Source organism: Hyperolius riggenbachi, chromosome 10 (assembly GCF_040937935.1).
Source record: "Hyperolius riggenbachi isolate aHypRig1 chromosome 10, aHypRig1.pri, whole genome shotgun sequence".
Lineage (NCBI taxonomy): Eukaryota > Metazoa > Chordata > Amphibia > Anura > Hyperoliidae > Hyperolius > Hyperolius riggenbachi.
In genome coordinates this window covers 120274260-120288937 of record NC_090655.1, presented here as the reverse complement: position 1 = coordinate 120288937, position 14678 = coordinate 120274260, and the positions used below count along the sequence as shown (strand labels likewise).

Sequence of the window (14678 nt, the reverse complement as noted above, 5' to 3'; positions counted from 1 at the left end):
AGGAATCGCGCGATTCCCGCTCAAGGCAAACCACTAGCGTTTTTTAAAAAAAACGCTGCAGCATGTAACACATGGCACTGTTTGCACTGCCGCATTTGCGGTTAGTGTTAACCGCAAACGTGTTACATGTAGCGGTTTGCCGGTGATTCGCGATTAGCGTTTATCACACTGCATACAGTGCATCACCAGTAAACATGCACCTTAACAGTAGAAGTGAAGCATACGTTTCATTGACTGCATGCTTCACTGTACCTAATGCAACATGCCATAGAGGCGGGCGCGGGTTTCCTTATTAAGAATGGCTACCTGCACCTGACCAGCCTTCTGGGCATTCCGATACCCATACGTAACCTGTTTTTCAGCTGCCTAATGCAGCCATGCGGAGCGGGCGACAGGGAGATGTTATGGTTACCTGTCCGGAGGGCTGGATTTGCTTCTCTTCTCCTCCACCCCACATGTGATCATAACCCAGAGGATGGTGTCAGCGTTGCAGAGCTCACCATCCTCTGGGTTACGATCATGTCAAATCATGTGATCAGAAGCCAGTATATTAAAGTAGCTCCCTGTTTCCAACTCTACCTGCGACCCGACCCGCACTCGACCCAAAATAAAAATGAGCACCTGAACCCAACCCGCATTTTGGGTAACCCAGGGGTATCCGACCCGATCCAGGCTCTAACATGTGGTACTACTTTTTCATTACATTGGGTTCCTGTGACAAAGGGAACACCATTGTTTCACTGTGAACATGACCAAATACTTTTTTATATACACGTTTATTTATATCATGGAGGCACAAGTCACTTCAGACATCCTTTTATGCTGCTGAGAAAACCCAAAAGCTCACAACACCAAAAGATAATTGAGCCAGCAAAAACCTCGGAGGTGTCACCAGCAAAAACCTCTGGATACTCAAGTACATTCCACAATAACACAGATGTGAATGACAGTTGTGCTCTCTCTGTAACAGTAGCCCTAAGCGTTCAGATAAGTGTCTCACGGCTAGTGGGCTCTCTTTTTCTACTAGATATTGTGCAATTTATATGAAAACAACTTGCTGGGAACTCCCAGTGACATTCTAACGTCATGAACCAGTCACATGACTTCAGAAGAGCCACGCAGCCGAATCGCCTGCACTGCCTCAGGCTGGCAGAACTGCGCATGCGTGTACAGATGACACGCATACCTGCGTGGACTGAGCATGCCCAATGTTCTTGTGAGTAGCTGGCGATCCTCGAACGCATGCGCAGTAACACCCGGTGAAGCCGCACTCCCTTCTGTTGACAGACGGGGCTGCCCTTTTTGCTACGTATTTCCGGTGTGCGGTGTCTGTTCTCTTTTACTAGCCAGTGTCCAAGGCCCCGGGCCGGGAGAAGAGGAGGAGTCGCCGCCGCCGGGAAGAGAACGGGGAGAACCGGAGAGACGGGAGCAGGTAATGGGGGGACTCGCTGGGGAGCAGGAGGAAGTTGGCTGCCGGTGTTCCGACGTGATAACCTACACGTCGAATTTGCCTACATCCACTATCAAACGTATAGCAGGAGGGTTAGGGGTTAGGGTTGGGGGAGGGGGAGGGGAAGGGATAGTAAAAGTCTATGGGATGTAGGTTATTTCGACGTGTAGGATAAAGTGTTGGAGCACCGGCTGGCTGGTAAGCCGGGGTAGATGTGGTAAAGTGAATGGGAAGGCCTCGGTGATCAGTGCTGCTCTGCTTATTCTGGAATGGAACGCGGTCACTACAGTACTTGACAGCACACTGCAGATCATTGCTAAGACTCCTGTAGACACTACAAGTCGGTTTGTGGTACTCCTGTGCGAGCTGGCATGGGGTCACACTAGCCTGTGATAGCTGGGGACCATCAGCCACTGTAGATCTGGCATGTCACAGCTCCATTTGCAAAGAGCGACACGATTCAGTGTCATTTAAATAATATGTTGCTAACAAATAACATCTATGGTGGTTTAGAATGAAACCAATAGCCATGACTGCTCACAGAGTGATGTAAGCAGCACTATCCGAGCAGCCACTGTCTGTGAGTACAAAGCAGCCTATTAAGGGTTTGAGCCAAGATTGTAGCCCAAAAGTAAACATTACACAGTAATTAGTACAGGACTAGATTACCAAATTAAAGCGAGGAGCTACCTGTATGGAGTTTGTGTACTGTCAGTGCTGACAGATTTTTTTTTCTGGGTTCCTCAGTTTTATTGCTGTTCTTATTACAGGTTTATATAATCCCAACCTCTTTTGTGATGGTTTTCAATTACAGTGATAAGATCTATGTTCATATGATTATAAGTTGCAAATAAGGACAGTACTTGAATATTCAACACACCCAACAGGAGGTTTTTATCAGAAGTGGAAAGATAGTATACTACCGTACCATGATACTGTAGGCCATATGAGCTTATAGCTAATAGTGTAATATTCTTCATACAAAAGTTTCGAGATTAGATTTTCACCACCCTTCTTGAGTTATGTGAATTTTTAGAGTTGGCATTTGGGGGCTTGTCTACTTTAGGGGACCCAGCAGGAAATCTCATAGGGAATAGTTCTCTAAACACAGTACCCTCTTACCACACAAATTGCTGTGATTAGCCAAATAGTGTGGGGGTTTACTGCAACCTGTCGGAAACCTAGCAGGGTGCTGTTCACCCAATCACATTAGCTGAATTTCCCTATGAGGTTTCCTGCTGGGCCCCCTATAGTATTAAGCCGGCATTTGAAAATGCTGGTGTTACATAAATGTTAAATTTAATAGAGGGAATAAATGCCATCTTGTAGTAACATGGTCAGTGTTGGATGTAGTAGGCTACAGGACAGGGAGACCAATGTGGCACTTGTAACTGGTAATGTTCTTGAGTTCCAAGTCTGTACTAGGACACAACCTGTATGCATTTTGTGTTCTCAGTGTTGGCATAGATTTTCCTGGGTGATTCAGTTTTTTTTTATTATTACTGTTTCTTTATATAGTGCCAACATCTTCTCAGATGGTTTACAATTTTAGTGACAAGCTGTTTTCATGTGATGATATGTTAGGAGCAAGGTTAATACACGATCATTTATCACACACAACGAGACTTTTCTAGCACAAGTCGCAAGGAGATGCACTACAGTACAGTGATACAATACAAAAGGGCACATTCCCAAAGTAAGCTTACAATAAAAGGCTGAATTTCCTGACCAAAATAAAACGTAGTACAGATGTTGGATTGTGAGCATTTGGGACGGTCAGTGAGATGTAAATTTCATGTTTATGCAGAATTCTGAAAACTCTTTGAGAATTTTAAGTAGTTGGAAAATTGACCAATTAAATGAATCTGAGGTGGGATTTGGTTGGTCAATTTTTAATGTGAATAAATAATTTGCATAATTCTGCATCAACTTGGAAGTATTTATATTGCATTGACCAACCTTTGGGAGCACCTTTGCAGAAAGGGAATTATGCGAGTCATTCAGTGATTTGTGTTGGTGTTACTATATATAAGTATAGGTAAATTGCAAGATTGTCCAGTGTTGAAAACAATTTCCAAGTGGAATTGTAATATCCTTTTTTTTTTTTTTTTATTTATCTATTTTTTTTTTATAATTCCAAGTTGCAAAGATGCAAATTTTACACCATTTTTTTTTTTTCCAAATTGTGTACAACTTGAAAGCCAGTCGAATCCAATCACTAGTTCAAAGATAGTGGCAGCTCAACTAAGGGAAGAGACAGTCTGGGGCACTCTACTAGCTATACTGGGGCACTCTACTAGCTATACTGGGGCACTCTACTAGCTATACTGGGGCACTCTACTAGCTATACTGGGGCACCCTACTAGCTATACTGCGCACTATACTGGCTAAACTGGGCACTATACTAGCTATACTGGGGCACTACCTACCTATACTGGGCACTATACTGGCTAAACTGGGCACTATACTAGCTAAACTGGGCACTATACTAGCTATACTGGGGCACTACCTACCCATACTGGGCGCTATACTGGGACACACTGGGGGGATTACGCGGCCTGCACCAATCCAGCATTTCCTGCCCCCGGCTTATATGGGGGTCAATCATTTTCCCCTGTTTTTTCTTGGAAAAGTTGGGGGGTCGACTTATATGCGAGTATATACAGTAACTGCAAAGTGGGGTGTGCGTAATTATTCAGCCCCCTTTGGTCTGAGTGCAGTCAGTTGCCCATAGACATTGCCTGATGAGTGCTAATAACTAAATAGAGTGCACCAGTGTGTAATCTAATGTCAATACAAATACAGCTGCTCTGTGACTGCCTCAGAGGTTGTCTAAGAGAATATTATTGGGAGCAACAACACCATGAAGTCCAAAGAACACACCAGATAGGTCAGGGATAAAGTTATTGAGAAATTTAAAGCAGGCTTAGGCTACAAAAAGATTTCCAAAGCTTTGAACATCCCACGGAGCACTGTTCAAGCGATCATTCAGAAATGGAAGGAGTATGGCACAACTGTACACCTACCAAGACAAGGCCGTCCACCTAAACTCACAGGCCGAACAAGGAGAGCGCTGATCAGTAATGCAGTCAAGATGCCCATGGTGACTCTGGACAAGCTGCAGAGATATACAGCTCAGGTGGGGGGAATCTGTCCATAGGACAACTATTAGTCGTGCACTGCACAAAGTTGGCCTTTATGGAAGAGTGGCAAGAAGAAAGCCATTGTTAACAGAAAAGCATAAGAAGTCCTGTTTGCAGCACTTAACCACCCTGGCGTTCAATTTCCCCAGGATTTCTGTGCAAAAAGTGGTTCAATGAATTTCAAATAATTTTCAAGGTTTTTTTTTTGTGTTGTAATCAATTTTTTTTAATATTGAATTCAATATAGGTTATTGTATTGAATTAAATAAAAAAAAAATAGTGTTTGCAGCGAGATGTTGATGACGCTGTGTGACCCTGGTGTCATCAACGCCGATCGGCAGGGGACATGAAGCAAAATCCGCCAAGGGACATGGAAGAAGGCACCGAGGAAGCTATCAGAGGTACGCAACGAGGGATCAGCATGCCAATGGTGAGTATAAGACCCAGATGTGTAGCCAGGTGTATAGTTTTGCCAGATGTATAGGTAGGCAGATATTTAGCCAGAAGTATAGGTAGGCAGATGGTTTACCAGATGTATAGGTAGCCAGTTATTTAGCCAGATGTATAGGTAGCCAGATGTTTTACCAGATGTATAGGTAGCCAGTTATTTAGCCAGATGTATAGGTAGCCAGGTGTCCCCCACCCCCCAGTCTCCACCAGCCCCAATTTACTCCCCCGAGGGCGGTCTCCTGTGGCGGCTTCTGTGCGGGGGGGGGGGGGAAATCCCTCTTCCTTGTGGGCTGGTGGCTGGTCGGGGATTCCCCCTTCCGTGCAGGGGGGGGGGGAGATACCTGTTCTATGCATGCTGGTGGCCAGGTGTCTCCCTTCTGTGCAGGGGGGGGGGAGATCCCCCTTCTATGCGGGCCGGTGGCCAGGTGTCTCCCTTCTGTGCAGGGGGGGGGAGATCCCCCTTTTATGTGGGCTTTTCGGGGATTCCCCCTTCTGTGCAGGGGGTGGAGGGGTCCCCTTCTGTGCGGGCGGGCTGTGGGTGGCTCTTCCCTCTTCCTCCCTCCGGATCCCACATGTGCCCCCCCCTCCCTCCTGATCTTCTAGCCTCCCCGGTATCCAGCCCTACACTACTCACCCGAGGGCTGTCTCCTGCGCCGGCCGCGATTGGCACCCTCCTCCTCCATCGCTGAAGTCTTGTGTTCTGTGTAATTACAGTACGAGGCTTGGTGACGTGTCGTGTTACAAACTCTGCAATTTGGCTGCATGAAATTACAGCAGAAGGTGCTCAAAGCCGACAGACAGCGTGTAGTTCAACTTCCCATGGAAAAAGGAACTAAAAGTGATGACTGGGTTGAATTAATGCATTGGTTTTTCTTTTTCCTATGTTTGTCAGTTTAGCACTTCAGCACTAAGGCCTGGGACTCACAGGATCTTCTTGAAATTACCATGATTACTAGAAGCGCAAAATGCAGGATTTTGTGGTGTGATCGCAATTTGCTACAACTTATAGCAGGCTATGGATCGCTCTGAGAAAATTGCAAAATTGCTGTAGGACCTGCGGTTGCAATTTGGGGGTATTGCAATTGCGGCTGTGGAATTACTTGCATTAACTAACATTAGCCTAGTATGTTTGGAATTGCTAGTGGTTCCAGAGTGCAGCTAAAAGTGCTGCTTTGGGTCCCAGGCCTCAGTGATGGTCATATTTATAAATCAGCAATCAGTCATCACACCTTTTTATAGGTCGCCGAATAGCACTTCTCAGTTTAAAAGTGGAGTGCGCTGTTAATAGTATTATTATTATTTTATAAAGTGCTAACATATTCCGTGACACTCTACAGAGTTAGAACAAGAAAGGGGTATATAATAATACAGACAATAGTATACACAAAATATAGACCTTGGTACATAATACAGAATTGGTAGACAGACATAGTAATAATAGTTTTGTACCGTTTTTTAGACATCAGTACATGCAAGAAGTTTTGAATCAGGATGATACCATTTATTGACTAACTTAAAGGTCAATTATAAGCTTTTGGCAGAGTTTGTGCCTGTATATTACAAGATGTTAAAGAGAACCCGAGGCGGAATTTGTAAATCTTAAAGTGATCCTAAAGTCAAACCAAAAAAGAATTTTACTCACCTGGTGCTTCCAAATGCCCCCTGCAGCTGTCCGGTGCCCTCGCCGTGTCCCTCCGATCCTCCTGTCCTGGCCGGCAGCCACTTCCGGTTTCGCCGCCAGGAGCAGACAGGCTAGGAACGCGAGTGATTCTTCGCGTTCCCAGCCACAATAGCGCCCTCTATGCGGCTATAGCAGCATAGAGGGTGATATAGCGGCTGGGAACGCGGAGATTCACTCGCGTTCCCAGCCTGTCGGCGGCTGTCGCCGGACCCGGAAGTAGCCGCCGGCGGGGACAGGAGGATCGGAGCCAGGCTGCGAGGGCGCCATGCAGCTTCAGGGGGCTGAGGGATGCCCCAAGTGAGTAAAAATCATTTTTTTTTTTATTTTGACTTAAGTATTCCTTTAAGGTCCACTTTAATAGGCCCCAGAGGAATGTCATGTGCACAATGACATGCCTCTATTCTATTGCCGCTGCCAGTCCCCCCTGAGCCTCAGGTAAACAAAGCAGGCTAGCGACAAGCAGATTGTCGCTAGACTGGTGATATTTTCAGGGGGGACAGGCAGTGGCAATAGAATGACACAGAGGCATGTCATTGTGCACGTGACATGCCTCTGGGTCCTTTTAAGTTGTTTTTTTTACAAATTCTGCCTCGGGTTCTCTTTAAAACACACAGCTTAGGTACACTGGACATTCCCATTGGAAACATTCTTTTGGTATGTGATTTTTTTAGCAAACAAGTGGTCTTATCTATTTGTCATAAATTAGCTAGCATCCATGTGAGATCCTCCTGAACTTGTAATTAAGGAATCTTATGACATTTTATTTACTGTATGTTTGCAAAAGATTGTTTCTCCTACGAATGTCCAGTATATATAAGCTATGTGTTTTAACATCATGTTAACAGCTTTTGGACCGGGCTAATTGAAATCTGCATCTTGTTTGGGAGTTGTTATCCCTGCTAGGATGTAGATTTCAATTAGCCCGCTGCATGCTACTGCCAATTACGCTGCTGCAGCCTATTTACCCTGCCGACGGTATGAAGGTAGAGCTCTGTGAGACAGTCAGGAGCCAATGAAATCGTCTCCCGACCAGCTCTCAGTGCTCTGCCGCCGTAGCGATGGCAGAGCGAGTGAGCTGTGATAGCGGTAGGCCCTGTTTTCCATACTAGTGGTCTCTGGCCCCTTAAGTACCACTGGTACTGAAGTGGAGTAATATACAGGAACAAAGTCTGATGAAGGTCTGCAATGGCTATGGAGTCTGAGTCGAGGAGTTGGAGCACTTTTGGGTACCTGGAGTTGGAGTCAGTGGTTTCATGAACTGAGGAGTCAGAGTTGGATGATTATTGTAACGACTCCACAGCCCTGATGAGAATTGTAAAGTGTACAATGGGCTAGTGTTTAGATGTCACCAGAATACCTTACAGCAGAGCTCCCCAACCCTGTCCTCAAGGCCCACCAACAGTGCATGTTTTGCAGAAAACCACAAACATGCACAAGCGAGGTAATCAGTGTCTCAGCAGAGCTGATTAACCACCTCTGTGGATTTCCACAAAACATGCAGTGTTGGTGGGCCCTGAGGACAGGGTTGGGGAACACTGCACAGGGAATCTGAAGTGATAGATGGACGCTGACCAATTTATTTCATTTTAAACCTTACCAGTTGCCTCGCAGTGTTACTGATCTGCTCTAATACTTTTAGCCACAGGCCTTGAACAAGCATGCAAATCAGATCTTTGACAAAAATTTGACAAGATTAGCTGCATGCCTATTTCAGGTGTGTGATTCAGACACTACTGATGTCAGAATGGCCAGCTGGGATGAAAAACTAAAAACAGCACCGGAGATTTTGGTGCAGCAGATGCCACCACAGGCCGTAATTACGAATCACGGCTAAAGCGTCCACCAGACAGTAATCTGGGCGCTGTCAAAAGACGAAGCCCAAATTACTATAAAAACAGCAATAGCTGGGAGCAGCAAATAAGTAGAAAGGAGGTGCACAGGACCGCCAACCAGGTCACTCCAGAGTGCTCAAAGCCCAAAAAGCAATATCACACGGCTTGTTGCTGAAGAGATAGGAGCGGCTTGGCACATCCAGTAAAACAGACCTTTATTGAAGATTTGATTAAAAGTTCAGCACATACACACAGGCAAAAGTCAGCTGGGAGAGAGAGGATTAAGCATGCAAGAGATTGACAATCTCTTGCATGCTTAATCCTCTCTCTCCCAGCTGACTTTTGCCTGTGTGTATGTGCTGAACTTTTAATCAAATCTTCAATAAAGGTCTGTTACTGGATGTGCCCAGCCGCTCCTATCTCTTCAGCAACAATAGCTGGGAGCAGAATTATATATTTTCCCACTACTTACGGCACCCACCAAGACTTGTGCAGGAGCAGGTTGAAGTGTTTATCGACTTTACACGTTTCCCAAATTATCCGGCCCCTTGATTATATGTACGCCAGCAGGGCTTCCAGGTAACTGGTATTGTTTAAAAAGACTCTGTATCCAAAAAATGTTCCCCTGGGGGGTACTCACCTCAGGAGGGGGAAGCCTCAGGGTCCCAATGAGGCTTCCCCCTCCGCTGTAGCTGCAGGCAATCCAGCGCTGGCTCCCCCAAAGCGACCCGCAATCCAGGCTCGACAAGCTTGACAATATATATTTATTTACCTTTCCTGGCTCCAGCGGGGGCACTTTTGCGGCTCTTAGCACAGAGATGGGTGGAAATAGCCCGCCTATCTCCGAGCAGAAAACCAATACTGCACCTGCGCTGGAGGCGGGAAGCTAAATATTTACATCCCTGCCGTTCTGGGAGCTTTTTCGCCGCCCCCGTAGGAAACAGGACGGCTTTCCCCACCCGAGGTAAGTACCCCCCAGGGAAACTTTTTCTCGTTACAGGTTTTCTTTAAAAGGAAATAATTATGGCAACTTCCATATACCTCTTGCTTGAGGTTCCCTGTAATGTGGCTCATAGCAGGGAAGTTGGAAATTCTTTCCTGTGTATGCATTGAGCAAGTATAACAGGATACTAAATCCTGCTCCTTACACACCATCAGATTAGTGCTATAGACTCAGCATTGTTTGAGTAACCTAGAATCTTAGATAGTCGTGTTTGAGTTTTTCCTCTATGTAAATGACTTTTTATGTGTGATTCTGAAGTACAGAGTGGTAAGCAAGTAACTAGTGACTAGTGGGAACCTGTTGGTCAGAAGGGTTTTATCCTCCATCTCTGACAGAGTTCACTTTAAATGGGAAAACTCTTAAAACAATGTATCCATAGGACTAAACCTAAATAGGACTCTCACAATATAACTTTTTTTACTTTTATTTTGGTTTTAAAGGTTAAAGGGAACCTGAAGTGATAGGAATATGAAGGTTACTCTGTGAACCACGCCCCTTCCCTGATTTTTGTGCTGATGCTCTTTCTCTAATATTTCAAGTCACTGGCCCAGAATGAGCATGTAGATCAGATGCTTTGCCTCTGGTGTGACTCTACTGGCTGCATGTTTGCTGCAGGTGTGCAAATAAAAAAAATCAAGCCTAAAGCACTGCATGACAGCCAGGCAACTGGAATGGTTTTTAAAGCCCCAGCTACACTATACAATTTTTTTGTGCAATTCTATTCATCGATTCGATTCAATCCAACGTGTGATTTCGATTTAATTTGCCATTGTTTTGCAATGGCAAATTGAATCGAATCAAATCCCGATCGGACATGTCGGATTGAATCGAATCAATGAATGGAATAGGACAAAAAATTGTATGGTTTAGATGGGGCTTCAGGGACTGAAGATGGCAGTGTCTGTATTTATCTCACTTTAGATTCCATTTGAAGGGAACCTGAAGTAAGGCATATGGTGGCTGCCATATTTATTTCCTTTTAAACACTACTAGTTGCCTGCCAGACTGTTGATCTCTGTGGCTGCAGTAGTGTCTTAATCACACACCTGCAACAAGCATGCAAGCTAATCCAGTCATTTTTCAGTCAGAAACATCGGATCTGCATGGTTAGGGTCTATGGCTAAAAGTGACATGCTGAATACTCACCACAAAGACCACAGAAGATAAATCGGATACGTGGAACGAAAGATGCAATGAACAATCTTTCCTGATCCATGCTCCAAAAACGTACTGTGGGAACAAACTAGGGGTGCAAATGCGACGTTGAGCGATCGCGGTAATTAGAGCGGGGGTCAATGGAGATTGGTACAGCCAGCCATGATTGGATCAGTCATGACGGTCGTTCAAAGCATACGATTATTGCGTATAATTGGCCTTTATTGAACATGGTTTAATTATTGTTCGTCAACAATTCACGGAGAAAATCTTCTGGTGGGTATTGGCCTTTAGAGGCAGATGATCAGCAGGACAGCCAGGCAATGTGCATTGTTTAAAAGGAAATAAATATGCCAGCCTCCTTACTCCTCTCAGTTCAGGCATGCTTTAAAAATCTAGGTGTGATGATTTATATCACTTATGGCAGCAGGGTTTGTCTAGCTACAATATATCCTGCTGTGACTGAGATGAACACAGAGCAGGGGACAAACAAAAAGTTATTTTGTCTGTCCCCTGCTCTGTGTTCATCTCAGACACATACTACGCAGAAGTACTTATGTGTATCTATCTTCTTATGCTACATGTCATTAAGTTGGACTTTATCAGGCAGCCTTTATGTTGTCCAACCAAACTAAGTGTGTAGTACTATACACCATCTCTTTGGAAATCTCAGATAACGTTCCACTGCATTCGCCTACTTTTTTGGCAGTTTTATTTTTTATTTTTTTATTTTTTTTTAGGTGACCACTTGTATGTGGTTCATACATGTGCTGCTGTGCAGAGACATCTCCTGAGTAAATAGACACCATGGTTTTTGGTCATAGTCTATATATATATATATATATATATATATATATATATATATATATATATATATATATATATATATATATATATATATATATATATATATATATATATATATATATATATATATATATATATATATATATATATATATATATATATATATATATATATATTCTCACAGTAGGCAAATGGTACAAATGCCACATGTGCAAAGTCTAAGGGCCAGGTCACACAGATGTTTACCACCGGCCGCTTTACTTGCCGTTAAAGCAGTGACCATTCAAGTGAATGGGCAGCACTTGTGCCACCGTTTGTGCGAACTCCATGTTGTGGTTGTTTACCGCTTGCATCTGTGTCCCCCTTCTGGAGTTGAAAACCACTTAAAGCTGTCAGAAGATGTAAAATGCTTTTCTGCGCACTTGCAGCATTGTGGTGTAGTGGTAAGCGCTCTCGCCTTGCAGTGCTGGGCTCTCGGTTCGAATCCCAGCCAGGTCAACATCGGTAAGAAGTTTGTATGTTCTCCCCATGTCTGTGTGGGTTTCCTCTGGGCAATCAGTTTTCCTCCCACATCTCAAAAACCTACAGATAAGTTAATTGGCTTCCCCATAATTTGGCCCTAGACTATGATACATGTACTACACGATACATAGACATATGACTATATGACTGTCCCTAACTGAGGGACAGTTAGTGACAAGACAATATACTCTGTACACCGCTGCATATTATGTCGGCGCTATATAAAATACTTAAACACGCCGGCAGAAGCCTGCGTGTACCGGCCCTTCATCTTATCTGGCATGGTAGTAATGATTTCTGTGATCTGAAGAGCACTTTTTTTTTTTTACTTTCTCTGTTTTAAACCAGGGCTGTGGAGTCGGGTCCATTTTGGGTACCCGGAGTCTGAGTCGTGGTTTCATAAACTGAGGAGTCAGAAGATTTTTGTACCGACTCCACAGCCCTGTTTTAAACTACATAATTACCTGACTGAGGATGAGCACTCATTTGTGCTGCAGTGGCCACCAACTTGCTGAGTTGCTCCCAAATAATTTTTCCTCCCTGCCAAGCTGTGCTTTTTAATAAAGCAGCTTTTACCATTCCCCACCCTACTGGACAGTAAGTCAGGAGATGCTGGCCTTTGATAGGAGTGTGGAGATTAGTGGGACAGGGACTTGGGGCTCTTTCACATTAGCTAACGCATGCACAAACCGGATTTTGTGCACGCATTACGAATCATGTTGTGACGTCGGGAAGTTGCAGTTCGACTCTGATCAGCAGCGCTAGTTTTAATTCACCTGACAGAAAACTGCTTGCGCCGTACGATTAAAAGCTCCCAGAAGCGTTACAAGGTAATGCTCTGGAACGGTTTGGACTTTCATGTTACCCGTTTACCGCATCCTAGGAGCGATCCGTCAAAACAGATGGATCAGCTCCTAGTGTGAAAGAGCCCTTAGGACCTGTTTAAAAGGCAGCTCTGAAAAAATTGCCATGTGAAGTGGGGAGCCCAAAGACTAGATATTTACACCTCCTGATGGTACAATACATACTGTATATAGCAGGGCTGTGGAGTCGGTACAAAAATCAGCTGACTCCAACTCCTGAGTTTATGAAACTTCCAACTCCTCAGTCTAATTCTTACAAAAGCTATGGATTTGGTTCAAAAATCATCCGACTCCTCAGTTTATTGAAACCTCCGACTCCTCGACTACAACTCTACAACCCTGGTATATAAGAACATGGTTTAGATCAGTTAGAAATTACACCTAAAGCTTTATTTGCATAAGGACTGTATGATAAAGCATCATTTTCAAATCTTGTATAACTGAATAGCATACCCTTTACTCCGCAGTATGTTGTTTCTGTGAAGCAACTCTGCTTTTTCTACTGGAGAGCTGAGCAGCTTATGAAGGAGACTTGGAGTATATGGTTTCCAAGAGGCCTTTTCACATTGGATCATCTTGCATTTCAGTTGTGCAAGACAAGGTTGAATTATTTTTATACTGCCAAGAAGTGAATAAGGTGTCAGTGTGAGAAAATACTAAAGCTCTGTCATGTAACACCCATATGTACGTGTCACTTGAATTCAGTATGAAAAAGGATGTATATTCAATAACACATTGTATGTATGTGTCCCTTGCTTCTGAACTCCTACTTGGAGTTAAATCCTTCTCCATTAAAACTGCTACACTGTGTGAGCAAAACACTGGTGATTTGATTAAAGTAAACCATTCCCTTGGCATTGTTATAATTACAGATATGCTGTCCTCTTGGGACTTAGCCTGCCTTTCGCACAATACTGTTCACATTACAAGAACAAATGTCATTTTGTTTACCTGGCAAAGCACATAATACTGTGGCCTATACAAATGAGGTTGTACAGACTGTAGAACCATGCTTGAGTAGTCATTTAGGAGAAATGACTGGAATTAAACAATGCTGACTTTTTTTTTTTTGTCCAGGTAACTTTTTTTTTTTGCTGCACACTACCTTATAAGAGTTTCCCATTGATGTCAGAGTAGAATCAGATGCTCCCAGCAGTCCCATATGATCGCTTAAAAGGAGGTATCCAGAGAAAGATTGCTGTACCAGGCCCATAACACACTGATGTTTATGATGTGCTGGTAACTATGTGTAAACATTACTTCTAATTTTAATGCATTTGTTTTTTGTATTTCAGGACACAGATTCAGAGATGTCTTTCATATTTGAGTGGATTTATAATGGCTTCAGCAGTGTGCTGCAGTTTTTAGGTAAATCTCTTTAGATGACACTTATTTAATGCATGCCTCTTACATTACAGTAGAATCTAGTTGTAGTAAACTCTGATATTGTAAAGCAGAGTCGGAGCAATTTTGGGTAATCGGTGGTTTCAATAAAGTGAAGAGTCTGAGTCGAATGATTTTTTTTGAACCAAATGCATAGCTTTTGTAAAAATTAGACTAAGGAGTTGGAGTCGAGGAGTCGGAGCAATTTTGGGTACCTGGAGTCGGTTTCATAAACTGAGGAGTCTGAAGATTTTTGTACCGACTCCACAGCCCTGTTGTAAATCCCCAGGTCCTGATCATGCACCTGTATAAATATATAATATATGACCAATTCTGATAGTAAACTTCCAGGCCAAGTTTACTATAGAATGATTCTACTGTAACATGTT

General features: G+C 43.7%; 1 protein-coding gene across 1 annotated transcript in view; it reads left to right on the top strand.

The window, feature by feature from the left end:
• Positions 1-1191: 1191 nt before the first annotated feature.
• LOC137535924 (small COPII coat GTPase SAR1A-like) overlaps positions 1192-14678 on the top strand; it is a 41987-nt gene continuing 28500 nt past the window's right edge. The window contains exons 1-2 of the mRNA XM_068257813.1: positions 1192-1432; positions 14202-14274. Of these exons, the coding sequence (XP_068113914.1) occupies positions 1202-1432; positions 14202-14274 (304 nt within the window). The 5' untranslated portion in view covers positions 1192-1201. The remainder of the gene's footprint in view (positions 1433-14201; positions 14275-14678) is intronic.